Source organism: Tachyglossus aculeatus, chromosome 23, assembly GCF_015852505.1.
Source record: "Tachyglossus aculeatus isolate mTacAcu1 chromosome 23, mTacAcu1.pri, whole genome shotgun sequence".
NCBI classification, from domain to species: Eukaryota; Metazoa; Chordata; class Mammalia; order Monotremata; family Tachyglossidae; genus Tachyglossus; species Tachyglossus aculeatus.
The window spans coordinates 2451475-2477508 of record NC_052088.1 but is presented as its reverse complement, the minus strand read 5'-3'; the positions used below and the strand labels follow the sequence as shown (position 1 = coordinate 2477508).

Genomic DNA, 26034 nt, shown 5'->3' with positions numbered 1-26034 from the left:
TGTGGGGTCGTGGCTCTGTGGCGCAGCTTTGGCTCCACGTTGCTGCCTTCACTCTGGCTTTCAATGGGTGCCTTAGCATAGCAACTGGCTTTGGCCCCACTGAGTTAATACCCACCTGGGCTCCTGCCACCTCAGACCTGCCCCTCACCCCCCCAAAGAAGGGGAACAGGGAGCAGGATAATTGTAACTCTGGAGCCAGGAAAGTATAATTTTGGAGCTGAAAATGGATAACTCTGGAACTGGGAAACTCTGGAGCTGCAAATGGATAAATTGTGGAGCTGGGAAGGGATAACTCTGGAGCCAGGAAAAGATAACTCTGGAGCTGGGAAAGGAAAACTTGGGAACCAGGAAAGGAAAACTCTGCAGCCAGAGTGTCTTAAGTAAATCACGACATTTCAAGGCGGGTGAATTTAGAACAAAGAATCAACTCTACCAAGACAGAGAGCCAATGCCACAGTCTTCCCCGAGCATTTCCCCTGGCAGCACCCTTGCCCCAGTTCTATTCCCCAGTGCTAGAAACAGCTGAGGGGCTTTTCTTGGTAACTGTAAAAAATGAGCCAATTTGGTCTTTCTCATCCAGTCAGTTGATGCAAAAATCGACTATTCAGATTGATTTTGGTCTATCAGTGGCATTAAGTGCTTACTATGTGCTAGGCACTGTACTAGGCACGTGGGTGGATACAAGCAAATCAGGTTGGATACAGTCCCTTGTCCCACATGGGGCTCACAGTCTCGATCCTCATTTTACAGATGAGGTAGCTGAGGCACAGAGAAGTGAAGTGACTTGCCCAAGGTCACATGGCAGACAAGTGGCACAGCCTGGATTAGAACCCATGACCTTCTGACTCCCAGGTCCATGCTCTATCCACTACGCCATGCAGCTTCTGTAATTATAATTGTGATATTTGTTAAGAGCTTGCTATGTGGCAAGCACTGTACTAAGCGCTGGGGTGGATACAAGCAAATCGGATCATGTAATGGATTGCGTGTGAACAATAATTAAATGGTATCTACCCCAGCACTTCAGGACAGTGTCTGGCACAGAGTAAGTGCTTAGCAAATGTTGTTGTTGTTGTATGCTGTCGAGTTGTGTCCAACCCATAATGACGCCATGGACACATCACTCCCAGGACGCCCCACTTCCATCTGCAATTATTACAGTAGTGGATCCATAGAGTTTTCCTGGGAAAAATCCAGTTGTGGTTTATCATTGCCTCCTTCTGTGCAGTAAATGAGTCTCTGCCCTTGACCCTCTCCTGTGCTGCTGCTGCCCAGCACAGGGGAGTTTTGACTTGTAGCAGATTGCCTTCCACTCACTAGCCACTGTCCAGGCTAGGAATGGAATGGATAGGCCTCTGCCTGACTCTCCCTCCTGTTGTCGAGACTGGTAGAGTACTGGAAACTCTCCAAGCATGAGCCTGAGAGGTGGCTTAACAAATGCCATTTTTTTAAAAAGTACGATTTGGGTAAGGAGATGACAGCAAAAACTATATACATTAAGGATGGAATAATCCTCCCGGGTTTGGAGAGGGGGTATCCCCCACTTCTAGACTGAGAGCCTGTTGTGGGCAGGGAGTGTTTCTATTTGTTGCTCATTTGTACTTTCCAAGCATTTAGTACAGTGCTCTGCACACAGTAAGAGCTCAATAAATACGATTGAATGCATGCATGAATGAATGAATAATGATTGCACATGAATGATGATGAGTTTGTATATACCCCAGCACTTAGTACAGTGCCTGGCACATAGTAAGTGCTTAAAAGTACATTAAAAAAAAGATGAGGAGTGACAACATGGTGTAATAGAGCCTGGGAGTCAGAAGGTCATGGTTCTAAACCCAGGTCCGCCACTTGTCTGCTGTGTGACCTTGAGCAAGATGCTTCACTTCTCTGTGCCACAGTGACCTCATCTGTAAAATGGGGATTAAGCCCGTGAGCCCCATGTGGGACAGGGACTGCATCCAACCCAGTTTGCTTTGTATCCACCTCAGCGCTTAGTACAGTGCCTGGCATTCATAAAAATAACAACAGGGCAAGATGTAACGTGGGCCACATGCTTTTAAGGCGTGATGAGACCCTCAAACATTCTCCAGACTCTTCTGGACCATCAGTAACAGTTCTGGGTCTCACATCTGAGGTTCACTGAGACCCTTAGAAGTTTCAAAGAAGGGTCATAAAGATGATTGAATGCTGGAGGCCAAGTCTCAGAAGGGGGACTGGAATTGTTTAGTGAGGAGTGGAAACTGGTGACGGGTGACCTAACAGTGACTTTGAAGTAGGTGGGTGTTGGCGACTGTGTGTAGCCCAAATTTTCTGACACAGAACCAAGAAATTCAAGCTCACACTGAGGATGATTATGATGGCATTTGTTAAGTGCTTACTATGTGCCAGGCACTGTTCTAAGCGCTGCAGAGGGGAGTGGGTAAGAATTGGGCCCTGAATGAGCAGGCCAGTGGGAACCATTCACCCAGGCCTGGGAATCAGGAGGACCTGGGCTCTAATCCTGGCTCTTCCACTTGTCTACTATGGGACTTTGGGCAAGCCATTTCACTTCTCTAGACCTTAGTTATCTCTTCTGTAAAATGGAGCTTGAGCCTGGAAACGCTTTGTGGGACAAGAACTATGTCCAACCTGATTACCTGGTATTTACTCAAGAGCTTAGTAGAGTGCCTGGCACATAGTATGTGCTAAGAAATATTACAATTATTATGGGCTTCATCCATCCTGATTAGTATACATCCACCCCAATGCTTAGATGAGTGATTGGCACAAAGTAAGCTCTTAACAAGTATTATAATGACAATGATAATAATATTAATAGCTATTATTATCAAGCACCATGTAAAACAATGACAACAAAAAAATCCAGTGACCATAATTTCTCAGATAGCAGAATGATGGGTTGGTGAAAATAATTATACCAAAAGTGCTACGTTAACACTAAATAAGCAAGCAGAATGTCAGACCTGTGGTTTTTCTGCTACAAAGAGTGAAGACAAATGGGTGATAATTAAAAAACAGAGAAAGCTAAGAGAATAAACTTTAAGATTCTTTGGTGCCAATGGAATTTGATGAGACTACAATTGTGGTAATTGTTAAGCACTTACTATGTACCAGGCACTGAACTGAGCGTTGGGGTGGATCCAAGACACTCCAGTTGGACACAGTCCCTGACCTACCTAGGGCTCAGAGTCTTATTCCCCATCTTATGGATGAGGGAACTGAGGCTCAGAGAAGTGAAGTGACTTGCCCAAGGTCACATAACAGGCAGGTGGTGGAGCCAGGATTAGAACCCAGGTCCTCTGATGCCCAGGCCCATGATCTTTCCAGTAAGCCACGCTGTTTCTCAGGAAATTCTGAGATGTCAGGAAATACGGACGCAAGCTTAGCCCTTATGCAGCTTTTCAAATAAACTGACCCACAATCAGGCAAAATGTTTTAGAAGAGCTTTTAAAATGAATTTTATTGTCAGAACTTTAGAAGTAGCTTTTTTCATACAAGAAGAACTCTGTTGCAAAACTCTAATAAATCGTCTGCCCCAAGTCCCAAAACAAACTTAAAACAAAATCAAAGCCAAATTCCAAAAGAAAAAAAAAGTATCAGCAAGACTCAGAATGCTCAGATGTTAGCAATATTTCCATTTACAAATATCAGGCATTGTACAAACCTCCTTCATACAAGTCAAAAAGAAAGGTGGGGTAGAGAGGTATGGAAAGAGCTGAATTATTTTACAAAAAGCACTTGGAAAATTGTCTCTAGGACAAAAATGCTACCCCTAAAATCAGTTCCAGGGAAGACTCCTCACTGCAAATGAAATTTGACAAATAGGGAGAGGTCAGCGGGTGGGAGTGGAAAAAAGAGGGGGACATGGAGAAAAACGGGGAGAAAGAGACACCACCAACTACAAGAATCTGACTCAAAATGTATGAGGGGGTGGTGGAAATCAATCAACCTGACAAAGGTACTTATTGAGGGCTTAATGTGTGCAGAGCACTGTACTAAGCACATGGGACAGAAAGTGGAGAGCACTTTTATACTGCACAAGGGATAGTTGGGAGAATGTACCCAAAATGTGTCCATTTCTTTGGTCACCATCTGTCCAGTACCAAACCAAGTAGGAAGCCAGTCAAGCCGGGATAAAAATGGCCCACCTCCTCCATCTCACATAAACATGACCCTATCTGATCCTCAAAGAACTTCCAGTTAATTAACACCCTTCGGTCAGTGAACTTTTCTGTGCCACTCTTGCACTTGGATTTGCACTCAAGCTATTTCTTTACATTAATGTCTGTCTCCCCCTCTAGCCTGAAAGCTCGCTGCAAGCAAGGAACGTGTCTACCAACTCTGTTCTAGTATACTCTCCCAAGTCCTCAGCACAACGCTCAGCACACAGTAAGCACTCCATAAATACTATTGATTGATTGAAGCCCACGGATCCTTTTGAGGAAAAACAATTCTTCTAACTGACCCTCAAAAGCCCTCATCCCACATTCACCAGTTCCACAGAGAAATGCCAACGTCACATCAACCAATGGAAACAGTCATTTCTGCTAGGGTGTGTATTTTCATGGAACCATCTAGATAGAACACCATGGAAACGTTAGGGAGAGGTCTACCCACAACTCCACTTGGTTTGGAAAACAGTGATTGGCACATAGTAAGCGCTTAACAAATACCATCATCATTATTATTATTATTTTGAGTAGAACCAGATCTATGAGTTGGAGAAAGTAGATCTGGGTTTAAGTTGTGCAGTTAGAGAGTACATTTTCCAGCCACTGCCTCAGCCTGATTTTATTGGGCCACAGAACATGTTGTTTTCTCAACTTCACAGTATTTAATAGAGTACCGACAGCGAGTAGAATTTAAAGCACGCAAACACCAGTGGAAATATTATCATTTGGATAATAACAATAACATCAGCCAGTGTGCTATCTACCCCCTAGCCTGTTCCACTTCTACTGATTCCATTTCAGTGGTTGCCACAACCCAATTTCTTCAAGAACCCAACCACCACATCATGCAGAAATGTCTGAACCTTGAATTTGCCAAGTGCCTATTCACTTCATTTTGTCCTCACAATGTCCCTGTGATGTAGGGAGAGGCAATATTATGATCCCTGTTTTAGACATGAGGAAATTGAGGAGCAGAGAGCATAAAGTGACTCTCCCAAGACCAGGCCTCGGGCCTGTGGCCAAGCTGGGATTAGAAGGCCCATCTCCTGACTACACATCTCACCAAAGCCTGGCTCTTATTTCTCTTCCCGCTTCCTCAAAACAAGTTTCTGAATTTGGTATTTAATTTCATAGATGATCCTTCCTGATTGTTCCTAGCCAAGCCCTGCTTTCAGAGGTATTCGCTAATGCCAGACCGTAAGATGGATGCTTTTGAATGTCCAGCAGCTGTACAGTTGACCGCATTTTCATCTAAAAAGCAGACCCATTCCTGGCCTCGGTGCCTAAGATGAAAGTTCAACATCCAGATAAGATTCCAGGTTTAAGAAAGATGAAACGCTTCGGGGAACTCTTCAAACACTTTACATTTCTAGCCAGGAAATGGCCAGAGCGAGAATGCTCCCACAATCAAACAACTGGTCAGATTTATTGAGCGCTCACTTTGGGCAGAGCACTGTATGAAGCGTTTGGGAGCGGACAATAGAAAAATAGAACACAGGAAGAACGGCCATCCTGGACAACAGCTCCCTTTCTGGTCCAGCCAAGGTACCTGGAAATGATGTCATGAGATGGGAAGGAAAGATGCTTTGTGCCAATGCCCTACCTCTTGTGGCCAGGCCCAATATCAGGCTGTGGCCACGACGTCACTTGTTGCTTGGCCCAAGGCTGCCTCTGTGCTCACATGCTCATGCGCTAAGCACGATCAGGGAAAACAAATGATTTCTAAATCTCCTGCTCTCAGAACGCAGCAGGAAACAAGGAAAGAAAGCATCCCTCACCCCAGACCCACCCCCCACCCCTACCAAAAACCGATACAAAAAGGTTCTAGTCTCCTAGGAATCATAATATTTGCCAAAGCAGCAAGAAAGAACTCGGGTTACCTGAAACAGCTAGGAAGGAGAGAACGGAAATAAATAGAGGCGGGAGAACCCAGCCCGATCCTCAGTTCTGTACATTGACAGGTAGAGATATTGTGCAAAAAAATAAAGACATTCACATTTTAGCAGTCAGACTTTTATTTGACTTTTAAAATTTTTTATTGACTTTTTTTTTTTGGTTTCCTTTTTTCTACAAAAGGCGGACGCCGATCGTTGATCTGCGATGCTCCTCTGCTGGGTAAGCCCGGGAAGGGGGGAAGATGGGGGAGAAGTCAGTACGAAAGGCGGGGAAGAGGGTCGTCGTCGCGATCTCCTGGGTCCCTCAGCTGCTTCCGGAGAGAGCGTGCGTTGGCTTCCCGCCTCCTTGCCGCCCTTAGCTCATGTCGATGGTGTTGAAGACCCACTCGGTGAATTTCTTCAGCTTGTCCGAGGCGCTCTGGGACTCCTCTTGCAAACGGAGGTTGTCTTCCCTCAGGTGCTGGACTTCCGCTTGGAGGTGAGCCTTGTCTTCTTTCTCCTTGGGAGGGAGGCGGGAGAAAACAATTCAGAGGTTACAAGGGGCCGGACCCCAAGGGACCAGAGGAGCTGAAGAGTGGCTGCTCGCATCACGCTCCGGAGAGGTCTGAGCCATGGCCGTGATTGGGGGAGAATGGGTGCCTTGAGAACCTCACCAGATTTGGTCTTTCATTCATTCGATCATATTTATGGAGCGCTTACTGGGTGCAGAGCACCATACTAAGCACTTGGGAGAGTGTGATACAACAATAAGCAGATACATTCCCTGCCCACTGCAAGTTTACAGTCTATGGGTGGGGAGAAGGACGTTAATAGAAATAAATGTGGATAGGGACATAAAGTGCTGTGAAGCCGGTGAGGGGGGGATGAAAAAAAGGAGTAAGTCAGAGTGATGCAGAAGGGAGTGGGAGAAGAGGAAAGGAGGGCTTAATTAGGGAAGGCCTCTTGGAGGATATGTGCCCTCAATAAAGCTTTGACAGCGGGGACAGTAATTGTCCAGCGGATTTGGGGAGGGAGGGCGTTCCAGGTCAGAGGCAGGACGTGGGTCAGGGGTCGGTGGCGAGATAGATGATATCAAGGCATGATGAGAAGGTTAGCATGCTTGTGTAATCTCACTATGGGCAGGGAACGTCTCCACTGATTCTCTTGTATTGTTCTCTCCCAAGTGCTCTCAACAGTTCTCTGCCCACAGTAAGTGCTCAACGGTATTTGTTAACTGCTTCCTCTGTGTCAAGCCCTGTTCTAAGTGCTGGGGTAGATACAAACCAATCAGATTGGACATGGTCCCTGTCCCACATTGGGGCTGACAGTCTTAATCCCCATTTTACAGATGAGGGAACTGAGGCACAGGGAAGTGAAGTTACTTCACTTCAGATAGTTACCTCATTTGTAAAATGGGGATTAAGACTGTGAACTTTACGAGGAATATGGTCTGTGTCCAACCTGATTACCTTTAATCTGCCCCAGTGCTAATTACAGTGCCTGGCACATAGTAGATGCTTAACAAATAATACTGATAATAATAATAATAGTATTTGTTAAGTGCCTATTATGTGTCAAGCACTGTTCTGAGCACTGGGGTAGATACAAGCTAATCAGGTTGGACACAGCCCCTGCCCCCCATGGGTTTCACAGTCTTCATCCCCATTTTACAGATGAGGTAACTGAGGCACAGAGAAATGAAGTGACTTAACCCAAGGCCACAGAGCAGACATGCGGCAGAGCAGGGACTAGAACCCAGGTTCTTCTGACTCCCAGGCCCGTGCCCTATCCACTAGGCCATGCTGCTTCCCCTAAATACCATAAAAACTAACCAACACAAACGAATATCTGGCTTCAGAACACATGTTTACCTTCTTCAAGTCCTCTTGAAGCATCTTCAGCATACCTTCCAGTTGGTCCACTTTAGAAGCCAGAGTAGGGGATGAATCTTTACTGCTAGAGACAAGATCAGAAAAAAAAAGAAGCAGCGTTGGGAAAACAACTTACAAACGTGTTCATTCAGATGGCTGGTTTTTCAATTTCAAATTGCTTTTCATGACCAACAGGACTGCATTCCCTATAATCAATCCATCGATAAATTGATTCTTCAGGATACATGACCTTTGTATCCATTACACTGCATTCTCCTTTGAGGGCTGGAATCAAGTATGCTTATTCCAATCTACTCTCCCAAGCTCTTAGCACACTGTTCTGCACACAGGAAGTGCTCACTTATTGATACCACTTATTGATTGATTGAAAAGAGCAAAATATACCAGAATGTAGAGCTCCTTGAGAAGCTACATGGGCTAGTGGTTAGATCCTGGCCTGGATTCAGTAGGACCTGGGTTCTAATCCAGCCTCCACTACTCGTCTGCTGGGTGATCTTGGGTAAATCATTTCACTTCTCTGTACCTCAGGTACCTCGTCTACAAAATGGGGATTGAGACTGTGAACCCCATGTGGACAAGTACTGTGCCCAACTTGATTAGCTTGTACCTACCCCAGGGCTTAGTTCAGTGACTTGCACATAGTAAGCACTTAATACCACAAAAAAAGAGTAAAAGTAATTAATCAACAAAATGCTCCCACTGGGAAGTGCCATATTTCCTCGTGAGGTTTTTGGATCATTTGTTTGGGAGGGTTTAGCCATGGTCCTGTTCCAGGGCGGCACAGATAAAAACTCTTTCTTCTACCAACATGTCTAGCTTTGTTAAGTGTTCCTTCCTTCCTTCTTCCTCCCTCCCTCTCTCCCTTCCTTCTTTCCTCTTCTTTCTTTCCTTCCTTCTCTTTTTCTTTCCTTTCTTTCTTTCCTCCCTCCCTCACTCCCTCCCTTCCCCCTCTTTTTCTTTCTTTCTCTCCCTTTTTCTTTCTTTCCACCCTCCCTGGTGTACTGTCAACACACTTGGATCTGGCCTCCTTAAACATTTGACAGTCATTCCATACCCAGCCCCACAGTATTTAGGTACATATCCTTATATTCTCCCATTTCCAGTCAATCAGTTGTATTTATTATGTGCTTACTGCATGCAAAGCACTCTACTAAGCACTTAGGAGAGAACAACACAACAATAAAACAGACACATTCTCAGCACATAGTGAGCTTAAGGCTAGAGGGGGAGACACATATTAATATGAAAAAAATAAAATTACAGATATGTACATGAGAGCTGTAGGGCTGAGAGGGGGGAATCTATCTATCAAGGAAGTAAGTCCGGGTAATGCAGAAGGGAGTGGGAGAAGAGGAAGGGTGGGCTTAGTCAGGGAAGGCCTCTTGGAGGAGATGTGCCTTCAATAAGGCTTTGATGGGGGGGAGAGTAATTGTCTGTCTAATATGAAGAGGAAGGGTGATGCAGGTTGGAGGTAGGATGTGGGCGAGAGGTTGGCAGCAAGGTAGATGAGTTCGAGGTACAGTGAGTAGGTTAGCACAAGAGGAGCATGCTGTCTGTCTTCCCCTCTAGACTGTATGCTCATTTTTGAAGGTATTTCCTAAGTTCTTATTGTGTGCTGAGCATGGTTCCAAGCACTGGGATAGATACAGGTTGATCAGGTTGAACACAGTCCCTGTCCCACATAGGGCTCACAGTGTAAGTAGGAGGGACTGTTAAACCCAGTTTTACAGTTCTTAGGTGCAGAGAAGTTAAACAATTGGCCCAAGTTCACACAGCAGACATGTAGCAGAGCCAGGATTAGAATAATAATAATAATTATTATAGCATTTGTTAAGCACTTACTATTTGCCAGCACTGTTCTAAGCGCTGGGGTAGATACAAGGTAATCAGGTTGTCCCATGTGGGGCTCACAGTCTTAATCCCCATTTTACAGATGAGGGACCTGAGGCACAGAGAAGTTAAGTGACTTGCCCAAGGTCACTCAGCAGACAAGTGGCAGAGCCAGGACTGGAACCCAGGTCCTTGCTCTCTCAGTTTAGGTCATCCTCCCTTTGAGCAGGGATTGTGCATACCAATTCAATTTTATTATACTCTCACAAATGCTTAGAACAGTGCCATGTCACATCAAGCTCACCTAAATTCATTCATTCAATCGTATTTATTGAGCGCTTACTGTGTGCAGAGCACTGTACTAAGCGCTTGGGAAGTACAAGTTGGCAACATGTAGAGACGGTCCCTACCCAACAGCGGGCTCACAGTCTAGAAGGGGGAGACAGACAACAAAACAATACATATTAACAAAATAAAATAAATAGAATCAATATGTACAAGTAAAAGAAATAGAGTAATAAATATGTACAAACATATATACATATACACATATATATACAGGTGCTGTGGGGAGGGGAAGGAGGTAAGGTGGGGGGATGGGGAGGGGGAGAGGAAGGAGGGGGCTCAGTCGGGGAAGGCCTCCTGAGGAGGTGAGCTCTCAGTAGGGCTTTGAAGGGAGGAAGAGAGCTAGCTTGGCGGATGTGCAGAGGGAGGGCATTCCAGGCCAGGCGGAGGACGTGGGCTGGGAGTCGATGACGGGACAGGCGAGAATGAGGCACAGTGAGGAGGTTAGCGGCAGAGGAGCGGAGGGTGCGGGCTGGGCTGCAGAAGGAAAGAAGGGAGGTGAGGTAGGAGGGGGCGAGGTGATGGAGAGCCTTGAAGCTGAGAGTGAGGAGTTTTTGCCTGATGCATAGGTTGATTGGTAGCCACTGGAGATTTTTGAGGAGGGGAGTAACATGCCCAGAGTATTTCTGCACAAAGATGATCTGGGCAGCAGTGTGAAGTATAGATTGAAGTGGGGAGAGACAGGAGGATGGGAGATGGGAGAGAAGGCTGATGCATTAATCCAGTCAGGATAAGATGAGAGATTGAACCAGCAGGGTAGCAGTTTGGATGGAGAGAAAAGGGCGGATCTTGGCGATGTTGCGGAGGTGAGACCGGCAGGTTTAGATGACGGATTTGGATGTGAGGGGTGAACGAGAGAGCAGAGTCGAGGATGACACCAAGGTTGCGGGCTTGTGAGACGGGAAGGATGGTAGTGCCATCAACAGTGATGGGAAAGTCAGGGAGAGGGCAGGGTTTGGGAGGGAAGATAAGGAGTTCAGTCTTGGACATATTGAGTTTTAGATGGCGGGCAGACATCCAGATGGAGATGTCTTGAAGGCAGGAGGAGACACGAGCCTGAAGGGAGGGAGAGAGAGCAGGGGCAGAGATGTAGATTTGGGTGTCATCAGCGTAGGGATGATAGTTGAAGCCGTGGGAGCGAATGAGTTCACCAAGGGAGTGAGTGTAGATAGAGAACAGTAGGGGACCAAGAACTGACCCTTGAGGAACCCCTACAGTAAGGGGATGGGAGGGGGAGGAGGAGCCCGCAAAAGAGACTGAGAATGAATGGCTGGAGAGATGAGAGGAGAACTGGGAGAGGACAGAGTCTGTGAAGCCAAGGTTGGATAGCGTGTCGAGGAGAAGCAGGTGGTCCACAGTGTCGAAGGCAGCTGAGAGGTCGAGGAGGATTAGGGTAGAGTAGGAGCCGTTGGATTTGGCAAGCGGGAGGTCATGGGTGACCTTTGAGAGGGCAGTTTCCACGGAACGTAAGGGATGGAAGCCAGATCGAAGGGGGTCGAGGAGAGAGTCAGGGTTGAGGAATTCGAGGCGGCGCGTGTAGACGACGCGTTCGAGGAATTTGGAAAGGAATGGTAGGAGGGAGATAAGGCGATAACTAGAACGGGAGGTGGGGTCAAGAGAGGGGTTTTTCAGGATGGGAGAGACGTGGGTATGTTTGAAGGGAGAGGGGAAGGAACCCATGGAGAGTGAGTGGTTGAAGATGGAAGTTAAGGAGTGTATGAGGGATGGTGTGAGAGATTTCATAAGATGAGAGGGAATGGGGTTGGAAGCACAGGTGGCCAGAGTAGCACTTGAGAGGAGGGAGGAGATCTCATCTCATCTGAGGATACCACCAGGAAGGATGGGAGAGTAGCAGAGAGGGTAGTGAGCTGGAGGGTCGGAGAAGGGGGAGGAGTGACTTTGGGGAGCTCAGACCTGATGGATTTAATTTTATTAATGAAGTAGGAGGCCAGATCATTGGGGGCGAGGGAAGGAGGAAACAGGGGGCCTGAGAAGGGAGTTAAATGTATGGAAGAGCCGATGGGGACGGGCATGGGTGTCAATAAGGGAGGAGAAATAGTTTTGTCTGGCAGAGGAGAGGGCAGAGTTTAAGGCAGGAAAGGATAAACTTCAAGTGAATGAGGCTGGCATGGTGTTTAGACTTTCACCAGCAGCGTTCAGTGGCTCGAGCGTAAGAGCGAAGGAGGCGGACAGTGGCAGTGATCCAGGGCTGTGGGATAGTGGAATGAGAGCAGCGAAGGGAAAGAGGAGCGAGGGAGTCGAGCTGAGTAGAGAGGGTAGAATTGAGAGCAGTGATCTGATCATCAAGATTGGGTAGAGACGAAAGGGAGGTGAGGTGCGGTGTGAGGCGCTCAGAAAGATGGAGGGACTATAGATAGCACCACCATCCTTCAATCTGTCACTAAATCCTGTCGATTTACCTTCACAGCATCACTAAAATTTGCCCTTTCCTCTCCATCCAAACTGCTACCACGTTAATCCAGACACTTATCCTATTCTGCCTTGATTATTATATCAGCCTCCTTGCCTCCTGTCTCTTCCCACTCCAGTCCATACTTCACTCTGCTGCCTGGATCACTGTTTACAAAAACACAGAGTCCCTGTTTCCCCGCTCCTCAATAACCTCCAGTTGTTGCCCATCCACCTCCGTATCAATCAGAAGCTCTTTACAATTGGCTGTAAAGCAGTCTGTTAGGTTGTCCCCTCCTAACTGACCTCGTTGCTCTCCTACTCTAACCCAAGCTGTACACCTCGATCCTCTACAGCTAACCTACTCCCTGTACCTCGATCTCGCCCCTCTCACCGCCAACCTCTCACCCACATCCTTCCTCTGGCCTGGAATGCCTTTGCCTCTTCATATCCGACAGATGATTACTCTCTCCACCTTCAAAGCCTTATTAATAGCACACATCCTCCAAGACGCCTTCCCTGACTAAACCCTCATTTTCTCTTCTCCTGCTTCCTTCTGCATCGCTCTTGCACTTGGATTTGTTCCCTTTTTTCACAATTCCCTTCCCACAGCACTTATGTACATGTCCATAATTAACGTATTGAAATCAATGTCTGTCTCCCTCTCTAGACAACAAGCTCCCTGTGGACGGGAACATATCTACCAACTGTATTGTACTGTACTCTCCCAAGTGCTTAGTACAGTGCTCTGCGCACAGTCATCGCTAAATAAATATGACTGATTGATTGATGTATATCTGTATTTCTGCTTGAAAGTACTGCCTCCCCAGCTATATCATTGCCAGAAGCAGCATGGTGTAGTGGAAAGAACCTGGGCCCAGGAGTCAGAAGGTCCTGGGTTCCAATCCCGGCTCTGTCACGTTTCTGCTGTGTGACCTTGGGCTAGTCACTTCACTTCTCTAGGCCTCAGTTACCTCATCTTTCATTCATTCATTCAATCGTATTTATTGAGTGCTTACTGTGTGCAGAGCACTGTATTAAGCACTTGGGAAGTACAAGTCTGCAACATATAGAGATGGTCCCTACCCAACAACGGGCTCACAGTTTGGAAGGGGGAGACAGGCAACAAACAACAAACTGTGAGCCCCATGTGGGTCAGGGACTGTGTCCAAACCAATTTGCTTGTATACACCCCCATGCTTAATATATTGCCTGTCTGAGTAAATGCTTGACAAATATCATAATAATTATTAATTATTAAGCTTCCTGAGGGCACGAATGGATCTCCCATATGTTTCATACTTTGTAATTCTTTGCAGGTCTAGTCATCCAGAATTGGGATTTAATAATGTGTGGTGAATGCACCTCCATCTTGCCCGTGTGTAGGAAGTTCATCTTCATTCAATTGCATTTATTGAGCACTTACTGTGTGCAGAGCACTGTGATAAGTGCTTGGAAAATACAATTCAGCAGGTTCCATGTGTATAGTGAGGTATAGAGAAGCAGCGTGGATTAGTGGGTAGATCATGGGCCTGGGAGGCAGAGGGACCTGGGTTTTGCTCTGCTGTGTAACCCTGGGCAAGTCACTTTACTTCTCTGGGCCTCAGTTCCCTCACCTATACAACGGGGATTAAGAGTGTGAGCCCCATGTGGGACAGGGACTGTGTCCAACCTGATTAACTTGTATCTACCCCAGCCCTTAGAACAGTGCATGGCACATAGTAGGTGCTCATCAAGTACCATAATTATCATTATTATTAATATTATTATTAGAATTATTAATTGGTCTAACATACACAGGGTTGTTCACGGTCTCTGCTTACCCTGCATAAGACTTCAGTGATGCAGCAGACTGATCCTCTAATTGATCGATATTGGAAGCAGCACTAAGCGGTCGGTGGTTTTCTTCATTAGCAGCAAAGAATGAGGCTCGTTGGACTGTGAAAGGAACAGAATTGAAAATGAAAAGAATCCCGTGAATTCCAAAGCCCAAACAGTTCCCTTCTCTTGGAAATAATCATACTTGATTCTTTTTTCCGCTGTTTCATCCTGATAACAATAATAGTAATAATTTTGGTATTTGGTAAGTGCTTTCTTTGCGCCAGGCACCATATTAAGCAGCGGGGTGGATACAAGCAAATTGAGTTGGACACAGTTCCTGTCCTGCTTAGGGCTCACAGTCTTAATCCCCATTTTACAGATGAGGTAATTGAAGCACAGAAGTGAAGTGACTTGCCCAAGGCTATACAGCAGACATGTGGTGAAGCCAGGACTAGGATTTACTATTCTTTTTATTTTATTTTGTTAATATGTTTTGTTTTGTTGTCTGTCTTCCCCTTCTAGACTGTGAGCCCACTGTACTATATGTTGCCAACTTGTACTTCCCAAGTGCTTAGGACAGTGCTCTGCACAGAGTAAGCGCTCAATAAATACGATTGATTGATTGTTGGGTAGGGACTGTCTCTATATGTTGCCAACTTGTACTTCCCAAGCGCTTAGTACAGTGCTCTGCACACAGTAAGCACTCAATAAATACGATTGAATGAATGAATGACCTTCTGACTCCCAGGCCTAGGCTCTATCCCTGATGCCTTTGGTTTCCTGCTTGGTTTGGTTCTTCCTCTGGCTTTCATTAACTCTTGTGTCTATCTCAGTGCCTCCCACAGAGCTGGCATATAGTCAGCGCTTAATAAATATTCATTCCTTCATTCAATCATATTTATTGAGCGCTTTCTGTGTGCAGAGCACTGTACTAAGTTCTTGGGAAGTACAATTCAGCAAGAAATAGGGAAAATCCCTGCCCGCAATGGGCTCATGGTCTAGAACAGGGGAGAGGGACATCAAAACAAGTAAACATCATCACCACTTGAAATAATTGCTTTGCCTCCACTATTAGACTGTTAAACTTGAGGGTAGGAAACATGTGTCTTCCTACTGCTGTACTTTCCCAAGTACTCAATACAATCCCTCGCTCTCAACCAATGTCAGATTGACTGATTGAAACTCAGATTTATGTTCTTATTCTCCCTTAGTATGGGAGCGCATTTATTACATATACATAGGGAAGCAGTGTGGCCAATTGGAAAGAGCGCAGGCCCGGAAGGCAGAAGGCCCGGGCTCTAATCACAGCTCCACAGCTTGTCTGCTGTGTGACCTTGGGCAAGTCACTTCATATCTCTGGGCCTCAGTTCCCTCATCTGTAAAATAGGGATTAAGACCGTGAAGACCGCACATCTGCCAAGCTAGCTCTCTTCCTCCCTTCAAGGCCCTACTGAGAGCTCACCTCCTCCAGGAGGCCTTCCCAGACTGAGCCCCCTCCTTCCTCTCCCCCTCACCCCGCTCTCCATCCACCCGTCTTACCTCCTTCCCTTCCCCACAGCACCTGTATATATGTATATATGTTTGTACATATTTATTACTCTATTTATTTATTTATTTATTTTACGTGTACATATTTATTCTATTTATTTTATTTTGTTAATATGTTTGGTTTTGTTCTCTGTCTCCCCCTTCTAGACAGTGAGCCCACTGTTGGGTAGGGACTGTCTCTATATGTTGCCAACTTGTACTTCCCAAGCGCTTAGTACAGTGCTCTGCACACAGTAAGCACTCAATAAATACGATTGATTGATTGACTGATTGAACCCCACGTGGGACAGCGACTGTGTCCAACCTAATCAACTTGTATGTACCCCAGAACTTACAACAGTCTCTGGCACATAGCGCTTAACAAATACCATTTAAAAAAACCCAAACAAAAAAAAACGTATTTACAGAACAGAGGTGATTATTCAGAAGAAGTATGGCCTAGGGGAAAAAGCAAGGCCCTGGGAGTCAGGGGATATGGGTTCTAATCCCAGCTCTATCAGATGCCTCTTGTTTAAAGTAATGTGATATAGGACTCTGACAAAGGTCACCCACAGCCAATGAAAGAAAGACAAATTTCAGTCATCACTGAATTAATCTGAAGTGGAACTGAACAAGTATCAAGTATCCCAGGACTTCACCATAAGAAAGTTCTTTGTGGGCAGGGAATGTGTCTGCTTATTTTTGTATTGTACTCTCCCAAGCACTCTGTACAGTGCTCTGCACACAATGAGCGCTCAATAAATATGACAATAAATGAATGAAAAAGCAATCTCTAGGTTGGTTGCTTTTGTATAAAAATGTACATGGAAGCCACTACTAACAAGGCCACAATAAGTTTTGAATTGTTATTTGAAATGCTTAGAATTTACAAAATCTGAAAAAAAAATCATTTTTTTCCTTTCTTTTAGGTAGACAAAAATCCTCCTGGGTAAAAACTCAGAAAACTGAAAATTACTAAAGTGTCCAACTGCTGTAATGGCCCAAATTAGCTAAACTTATTTCACTGCATTATTTTTTTTGCAAAAAAGGATAATGGAGAAAAATGGGACTGGATAATGAGTCTCCACAATGTTTTGCTGTGGTCACTACTGTCTCCACAACATTCCTGTGGCTGAACCCTTTTAAAAGTAGACAAATAATGGTAAATGATTTTAGGTTTAATTAACTTACCCAGAAAATAATTTTATTGAAACTTTCATTGAGCGTATCAATCATTTGGATGATTTTGTTAGTGGACACAGTCAAATGATTGGTTAGCCACAGCTGATGCCTCTTCCCTAGAAGCTGGTAGTTTCTACACAGTTATAATCTAGTGATGGATCGTATGCAGGGCTTATTTTCTAGTGTTCAGTTCTGCTTCAACCCAAGGCAGTGAAGACTAATATTTGTCACCCGTCTTATTGGCAGTGGGTAACCTATGTCGACATTGTACGTCACAACCCAATGCTTTGCTGATGACTTTTAACCAGAGGCATAAGGGACTCAAGTTGGCCACGAAGCTTTCCTTTTCGCGTCAATACTCCCAATTCAGATTTGAGCTGAAGAGAAAATCTGAGGAGCAAAAACCCTCATGGCAAATTTGAAGTGTAATTCCTGATTGGGATTTGTCCGATAGATATTTATCACAGGCAAATATATATAACATAAATATATTAGATTTATAGGAATACAATATAAATACATATCTTACATTATGTAAATATTACATGTGTATATATTGTTATTATATACATATATATGTGCGTATATGTAATGTTGAGGGGTTTGAGCAGCTGGTAAAGTGGAGAAATCAATGTAGCATTCTGAGGCAGATAAGAGAGAGCTACAATATGCTGTTTGTATAAGAATGAATAATAATAATAGTAACAATAATAACTGTGGTATTTAAGTGCTTACTATGTGCCAAGTGCTGTACTAAGCATAGGGGTAGATACCAGCTAATCAGGGTGGACAGAGTCCCTGTCCCACGTGGGGCTCATGTTTGTCACCCCCATTTTACAGATGAGGGAACTGAGGCCCAGAGAAGTGAAGTGACTTGCCCAAGGTCACACAGCAGACAAGTGGTGAAGCCGGGATGAGAACCCAGGTCCCAGGCCATGCTGCTTCCTAAGGCACAAACGTTGTCAACTTTTGAGGGGAACTTGGAAGTGATCTTGCGAAAAGAGGCTTACCCTACCCTTCTGCAATATCGCTCAATCAATCATATTGACTGAGTGCTTACTGTGTGCAGGGCATTGTATCAAGTGCTTGGAGGAGGACAATATAACAGAGTGGATAGACAGGTTCTCTGCCCACAGTGAGCTGTCAGTCTACAAGGGGAGAAAGACATTAATAGAAATGAATAAGTTACAGGTATGCAGGTAAATACTGTGGAGCTGAGGGAGGGATGAATAAAGGAAGCAAATAATACCAATACTCATAGTAATTATTCATTCAGTCGTATTTATTGGGAGCTTACTGTGTGCAAAGCACTGTATTAAGTCCTCCATTAGGGAACTCGTTAAGCACTTAATATGTGCCAAGCACTTCTAAGCACTGGGGTAGATTCCAATAATAATAATAATAATGGTATTTGTTAAGCACTTACTATGTGCAAAGCACTGTTCTAAGTGTTGGGGAGGTTACAAGGTGATCAGGTTGTCCAACGGGGAGCTCACAATTTTCATCCTCATTTTACATTTGAGGTAACAGGCATAGAGAAGTTAAGTGACTTGCCCAAAGTCACACAGCTGACAGTTGGCGGAGCCAGGATTTGAACCCATGACCTCTGACTCCAAAGCCACACTGCTTGTCCCTGTCCCGGGCTCCATCCCAATTTTCCAGATGAGGTAACTGAGGCCCAGAGAAGTGAAGTGACTTGCCCAAGATCATGCAGCAGACAAGTGGTGGAGCATGGATTAGAACCCAGGTCCTTCTAACTCCCAGGCCTGGGCTCTATCCACAAGACCAAGTGTACAAGCAATCCAAGTGTAAAGGCAATGGAAAAGGGAGTGAGAGAAGAGGGAATGAGTTGGGGAAGGCCTCTGGGAGGAGGTGTGCTATTATTAAGGCTTTGAAGAAGGGGAGAGTAATCATCTGTCAGATATAAAGAGAGAGGGCATTCTAAACCAGAAGTAAGTTGTGGGCAAGGAGTCAGCAGTGAGACAGATGAGATAGAAATATCTTGGGAAGTAGTGTGGCCTAGAGGAAAGCCGGGCCAGGGAGTCAGAGGACCTGGGTTCTATTCCCTGCTCTGTGACATCTCTGCTGTGTGACCTCGGGGGAAGTCTTTCACTTCTCTGGGCCTCCGTTTCCTCATTTATAAAATGGGAATGAAGACCGTGAGCCCCAAGCAGGACAAGGATTGTATCCAACCTGATTAGCTTGTATCCACCTCAGTGCTTAGAACAGTGCTTGGCACACATCAACTTCTTTCAAATACTCGTAAGGACTTGAATCCTTCTCAAAGTGGCAAAATCCTTATGCACACTTCCTGGACAAAGACATATCCTGAAAGGTCTTTTCCCTTTGTGGAAAACGCTGCTGAGTTACGGTGAACCGCAGCTGAAATTAATTTATTTCGCTTAATGTCTGTCTCCCCCTCAAGACTGTAAGCTGGCTGTGCCACGGGATGTGTCCGTTCTGTTGTTCCATCGGACTCTCCCAAGCAGTTAGTACAGTGCTCCGCACACAGTAAGCGCTCAATAAATTAAATTGACTGACAATGAAAAAGCTTGGGTGTTTTCTCTCAGTACTGCAATCTACTTGTGGATACCAAGAAATGACTCTTACCCATTCAACGATGGGCGGGCAGTGTAGCCTAGTGAAGAGCACGTGTGTTCCAGTGGAAAGAGCCCTGATCTGGAAGTCACGGGACCTGGGTTCTAATGGTGGCTCTGCCAGTTGCCTGCTGTGAGATCTTGGGATAAACCATCTAAATTCTCTGTGTCTCGATTCCCTCATGTGTCAAATGGGGATTCAATGCTTGCCCTCCCTCCGGTGCTTATTGTGTGCAGAGCACTGTACTGAGCACTTGGGAGAGCACAATACCACAGAGTTGGTAGATACCTTCACTGCCCACAAAGAGCATAAATTATGGATGGGGATATAAGTGCTGTGGGGCTTAGGTGTGAATATCAAGTTCTAAGGGTACAGATCTAAGTGAATAGAAGACCCAGAAGACTGTGGGACACAGACTGAATCTACCACAGAGTTTAGAACAGTGCTTAACACAAAGTAAGTGCTTAACAGATACCACAATAATTGAACAATGTATTGATGACTGCATTCTTCAGTCACCTCATGAGAAGAAGTGCACCCTAATGAATAGACCATAGGCCTGTGAGTCAAAAGGCCCTGGGTTCTAATCCCAGCTCCACCATTTGTCTATTGTGTGACCTTGGGCAGGTCACTTCACTTCCCTGGGCCTCAGTTACCTCAGCTGTAAAATGAGGATTAAGACTGTGATTCCCATGTGGGCCAGGGACAATGTCCAACCTGATTACCTTGTATCTACCCCAGCACTTAGAACACAAAGGAGGAGAGTGCCCCAGACATATACAACTGCTTAACAAATATTATTATTATTTAATAAGCGCTTAACAAATGCCCTAGAAAACTGCTCTAAACACGTGCCAAACCCCATAATAATAATCATAATGATGGTATTTAGAATAATAATAATAATAATGATGGCATTTATTAAGCACTTACAATGTGCAAAGCACTGTTCTAAGTGCTGGGGAGGTTACAAGGTGATCAGGTTGTCCCACATGGGGCCCAGAGTCTTAATCCCCATTTTATACATGAGGTAACTGAGGCACAGAGAAGTTAAATGACTTGCCGAAAGTCACACAACTGACAACTGACGGAGCTGGGATTTGAACCCATGACCTCTGACTCCAAAGCCCATGCTCTTTCCACAGAGCCATGCTGCTTCGCTTACTATGTGCCAAGAACTGCTCTAAGCGCTGGGGGAGATACAAGGTTATTCATTTATTCAATCATATTTATTCAGCGCTTACTGTGTGCAGAGCATTGTACTAAGCGCTTAGCACTGTTATCAGGATGCTCCAGGAAGGGCTCACATTCTAAATATCCATTTTCCAGATGAGGTAACTAAGGCACAGAGAGATTAAATGACACACAGTCACACAGCTGACGTGGCAGAGCCGGGATTAGAACGCCAAGCCCGAGCTCTTTCCACTAAGCCACATTGCTTCTCTCTGCCATAAAAACATGCTATAAATGAGCGCCGGAAGAGCTACATAACAGAAGTTTTCCAAGTCCTTACCCTCAAAGGCTTTGGCAGCATCGACCAAGTTTGACCAGTCCAGGTCGGAAGCAGAGTCAGGCAAAGGCATGAGGCCCGGGTCCTGCATTGGCTGACTTCGGTTCTCCCCGACATCAGGAAGAGAGCTGTCCGATGCTGAAAATTCACCTGGAAAACAAGACAGCGACAACCCATCCATCCATCAATCCATTAAGCTCCTTCTCGTTTCAAAGATGGACATTCCACAAGAAACCTGTGCAGCGTGGGATACAAGAGGAAGACTACAGCATTCATTTAATCGTATTTATTGAGCGCTTTCAGTGTGCAGAGGACAGTACTAAGTGTTTGGGAGAGGACAATACAACGACAAACAGACAAATTCCCTGCCCTCAACGAACTTACAGTCTATCTTATCCTCCAAGCTTTGTTGCTTCAAGCTGAAGTTAGCAGGTATAGAGCACAAGAGCCTTCTGTATGCTTTTATATACTGGACTTATATGTGTGAATGTGTCTGTTTATTGTTATATTGTACTCTCCTTTAAGGACTTTGATACTTCACCCTTATACCTAGTGCTTATATCAATATATTTATAGTCTGTATTTCCCTCATCTGTAATAATTTTAATATCTGTCTACGCCACTTGTTTTTAATCTCCTTGTGGGAGGGGATCACGTCTGCCTGTTCTACTATTTCATACTCTCCCAAACACTTAGTACTCTGCACAAAATGAGTGCTCATACCAATTGAGTCACTTTAGCATCTGTGTCTCCATCTAGATTTTGAGATCCTCAAAGGCAAGGAATGTCTCCTATGCTTAATGGCAACTCGTCATGTAGACTGTGGAATGTAGTCTGTAAACTCGTTAGGGGCAAGGAACGTTTCTGCTGATTTTGTTCTATTATCCTCTCCCAAGCGCTTAGTACAGTACTCTGCACATAGCAAGTGCTCAGTAAATACCATTGATTGACTGATTGATTGTGGGGTCAAGGGTGATTACTGCATCGGTCTCTGTGCTGACCTCCCTGCCTCCTGTCGCTCCCCACTCCGCTCCTACTTCACTGCTGCTGGGATTATTTTTCTACAAAAATGTTCAAGTCCACATTTCTCCACACCTCAAAAACCTCCAGTGGTCACCCATCCGCCTCCACATCAAACAGAAACTCCTCACCAGCGGCTTTAAAGACCTCGATCACCTTGCCCCCTCCTACTTCACCTCTCTGATTTCCTATTACAACCCAGCCCGCACACTTTGCTCCTCTAATGCCAACCTTCTCACTGTACCTCGATCTCATCTGTCTCGTCACCAACCTCTCACCCTCATCCTGCCTCTGGCCTGGAATGCCCTCCCTCTTCATATCCAACAGACGACCCCTGTCCCCACCTTCGCTGCCTTCCCTAAGCCCTCATTTCCAGTTTTCCCACTCCCTGTAAGCTCACTGTGGGCAGGGAATGTGTCTACCAACTCAGTTATATGATTATATTGTTCTCTCCCCTAAGCACTTAGTACAGTGTTCTGCATACAATAAGTGCTTAATATCATTGACTGACTTGATGATAATAATAATTATTGCAGTATTTGTTAAGCACTTATTTTGTGCTATGCACTGTACTAAATGTCAGGGTGGATACAAACAAATCAGGTTGGGCGCAGTCCCTGTCCCACGTGAGACTCATGGGCTCAATCCTCATTTTACAGATGAGGTAACTGAGGCCCAGAGAGGTGAAGTGACTTGCTCAAGGTCACACAGCAGACACGCGGTGGTTTCAGCATTAGAACCCATGACTCTCTGACTCGCAGGCCTGTGCTCCTACACCTTGCTGCTTCTCATGAGAAAGTGGGTGAACCTTCTCAGTCACACTGCCCCTTCTCCCCAATTTGCTCTCCATTTCCTTCTCCCCATCTTTTTTTGTCATTTGCCCTACTTCTCCACTTTCTCATTGCCTTTTTTGTCCTGTGGCCACAACCACCAGGAGACCACCCGGCCCCCCGGCCCCACATCCCATTTTGAGCTCCAGAGAACGTGGTAGCCTTAGTTTGGGAACTGGCTGAAAACACGACCCATAAAATTTAACCCCTCAAACCACACACATGTAAAGGAGGGTCAAATAAATCCCCCAGAAGGTCCTGGCCCCAAATACAATGTTTAAGCTTTATGCAAACAACTTAGAACTTGAAATGAAAGCACAGGGCAACTGTGAATTCAATCTAGAAACATAGCAGAAATACCTGTTTAGAAGGAGTTAAAAATGTTTTGCCAATTGAGGAACTGGTAAATCAGAATAAATTTAGCCCTTGTTATCCTTTTCAAATTACGTAAAGAACTGCTTTAAAGTGCAGCTGCTAGTTATTAATGTGCTTAAAATTAGCTGAATTATGAGCCAATAGAAATCAACAAATACTGCCTGGCATTAAATGCTCACTTCTATTTACACTCAGTTCACCAAGGGTGAGTAGGGGAAAGAGACAATTTATGTGTCATTCAAAAATACTCTCCCCTGTTGTCTTAGATATCCACTTTTCATCTGTATAAATTAAAAAAAACACCATATTTCAGCAATGTTTACAGCAAACCATTCTCTAGACTGACTGCTACACTCTCTGGCTCTGCCACTTGCCTGCTGTGTGAACTTGGGCAAGTCAGTTTACTTCTCTTGGCCTCAGTTACCTCATCTATAAAATGGGCATTGAGACTGTGAGCACCATGTGCGACAGGGACAGTATCCCACCCGATTTGCTTATTTACACCCCAGTGCTTAGTACAATGCCTGGGACATAGTAAGCACTTAACAAATACTGTAATCACCATTATCATCATTATTATTATTAATAATAATGATAATAAAAATTTTGGCATAGTTTTCAGCTGGAAACATAAAATCCAAGGATAATGTCTCCATGAGAAAAAGAAAAGCAACCATGAATAAAGAAGCTCTTTCTGTTTTGTCCTCTCAGGATGAGATTATTTACTTCGCTTGGTTCATTACTCTTTGGGACCCAATGATATTTTCTTTCAATTGCCCAAATAGAAGTGGACTAGGGTGCAAAAAGATAACTGCCACTCAAGCAGCTTAGCTTAGAGGAAAGAGCACAGGTTTGGGAGACATAAGTCATGGGTTCTTATTCCGGCTCTGCCACTTATCAGCTGTGTTAGTTTGGGGAGGTCACTTCACTTCTCTGTGCCTCAGTTACCTCATCTGTAAAATGGGGATTAAGACTGAGAGCCCCACATGGGACAACCTGATTACACTATATCTCCTCCAGTGCTTAGGACAGTGCTTGGCACATAGTAAGCACTTAACAAATACCATAATAATAATAATAATTATTATTATAAAGACTATTTTCTTTTTAAGGAAAAGCACATAGTTTCATGTAAGCTCATTGTGGGCAGGGAATACATCTGTTATGGTGTTCTATTGTACTCTCCCTCGCTCTTAGTACAGTGCCCTGCAGAGAGTAAGTGCTCTACAAATACAGTTGATTGATTCATTTTGATCCTGTGGTTTCATCTTGGAGATGTCACGTGGCTTAGTGGATAGAGCATGAGCCTGGGAGTCAGGCTTCTCATCTCAGCTCTGCCATGTCTGCTCCGTGACCCTGATTTAACTTCAAGTTAAGTTGGAGACTTAACTTCTCTCTACCTCAGTTATCCCATCTGTAAAATGGGGATGAGTGTGAGCCCCATGTGGAACAGGGACTGTGTCCAACCTGATTAACTTGTACCTACACTAGTGCTTAGAATGGTGCCTGGCACATAGTAAGCATTTAACAAGTACCATAATTATTAATTATTATCTTCACAGTTCCCTTGCTTGACAGAGAAAATCTAAATGTAAAGCATTTACTGCTAGATTTTCTTTGACTGTCTACTGGAGGATGGAAATGATTTGACTCGGTGATTATGGTATTTGTGAAGCACTTACTATGTGCTCAACACTGGGGTAAATGCAGTGTTATCAGATCAGAAATAATAATAATAATAATAATAATAACAATAATAATAATAATAATAGTGGTATTTGTTAAGTGCTTACTATGTGCCAAGCACTGTTCTAAGCGCTGGGGTAGATGCAAGGTCATCAGGTTATCCCACATGGGGCTCACAGTCTTAATCCCCATTTTACAGATGAGGGAACTGAGGCCCAGAGAAGTGAAGTGACTTGCCCAAGGTCACACAGCAGACAAGTGGTGGAGTTGGGATTACAACCCATGACCTCTGACTCCCAAGCCCGTACTCTTTCCACTGAGCCATGCTGCTTTTCTGGACAGGAAATGGTTCCTGTCCTTCAAGCTTACAATCTACCCTATCCTTTCATTTATTCAATCATATTTATAGAGCACTTACTGTGTGCAGAGCCCTGTATTAAGCACCTGGGAGAGTACAACAGAACAATAAATAGACACAATCTCTGCCCATAACAAACTTACAATCTAAAGGGGGATAAAGACACTAATATAAATAAATAAATTACAGATATGTACATAAATGCTGTGGGGTGATTTTTCATTTGAGGAAACCGAGGTCCACAGCAGTTAACTGACTTGCCCAAGGTCACATAGCAGGCCAATGGCAGAGCTGTTCCTAGAACCCAGATGCCCTGACTCCCAGCCCTGGGCTCTTTCCATTAGGCTACAATGCTTTGGGTATTGAATTAGTCCGGGCAAAAGCACTGATCTCTAGCCTTCATCAGCAGAACAGTGTAGTGGATAGAGCATGGCCTGGGATTCAGAAGGTCATGGGTTCTAATTCTGGCTCTGCCACTTGTCTGCTGTGTGGCCATGGGCAAGTCACTTCATTTCTCTGGGCCTCAGTTACTGCATCTGTAAAACTGGGATTAAGACTTTGAGCCCCACATGGGGCAGGGACTGTGTCCAATCTAATTGACT

General features: G+C 44.8%; 1 protein-coding gene and 1 non-coding gene across 2 annotated transcripts in view; both read right to left on the bottom strand.

Moving 5' to 3' along the window:
* Nucleotides 1–1290: 1290 nt before the first annotated feature.
* On the bottom strand, nucleotides 1291–1428 carry LOC119944970. The gene has a single exon (XR_005456108.1). It is a non-coding gene; the product is annotated as a small nucleolar RNA SNORA7 (small nucleolar RNA).
* Nucleotides 1429–5983: 4555 nt separating this feature from the next.
* The window catches only part of SIPA1L1 (signal induced proliferation associated 1 like 1), a 421260-nt gene continuing 401209 nt past the window's right edge, over nucleotides 5984–26034 (bottom strand). The window contains 4 exon segments of the mRNA XM_038765485.1: nucleotides 5984–6569; nucleotides 7921–8005; nucleotides 14349–14463; nucleotides 21167–21313. Of these exon segments, the coding sequence (XP_038621413.1) occupies nucleotides 6426–6569; nucleotides 7921–8005; nucleotides 14349–14463; nucleotides 21167–21313 (491 nt within the window). The 3' untranslated portion in view covers nucleotides 5984–6425.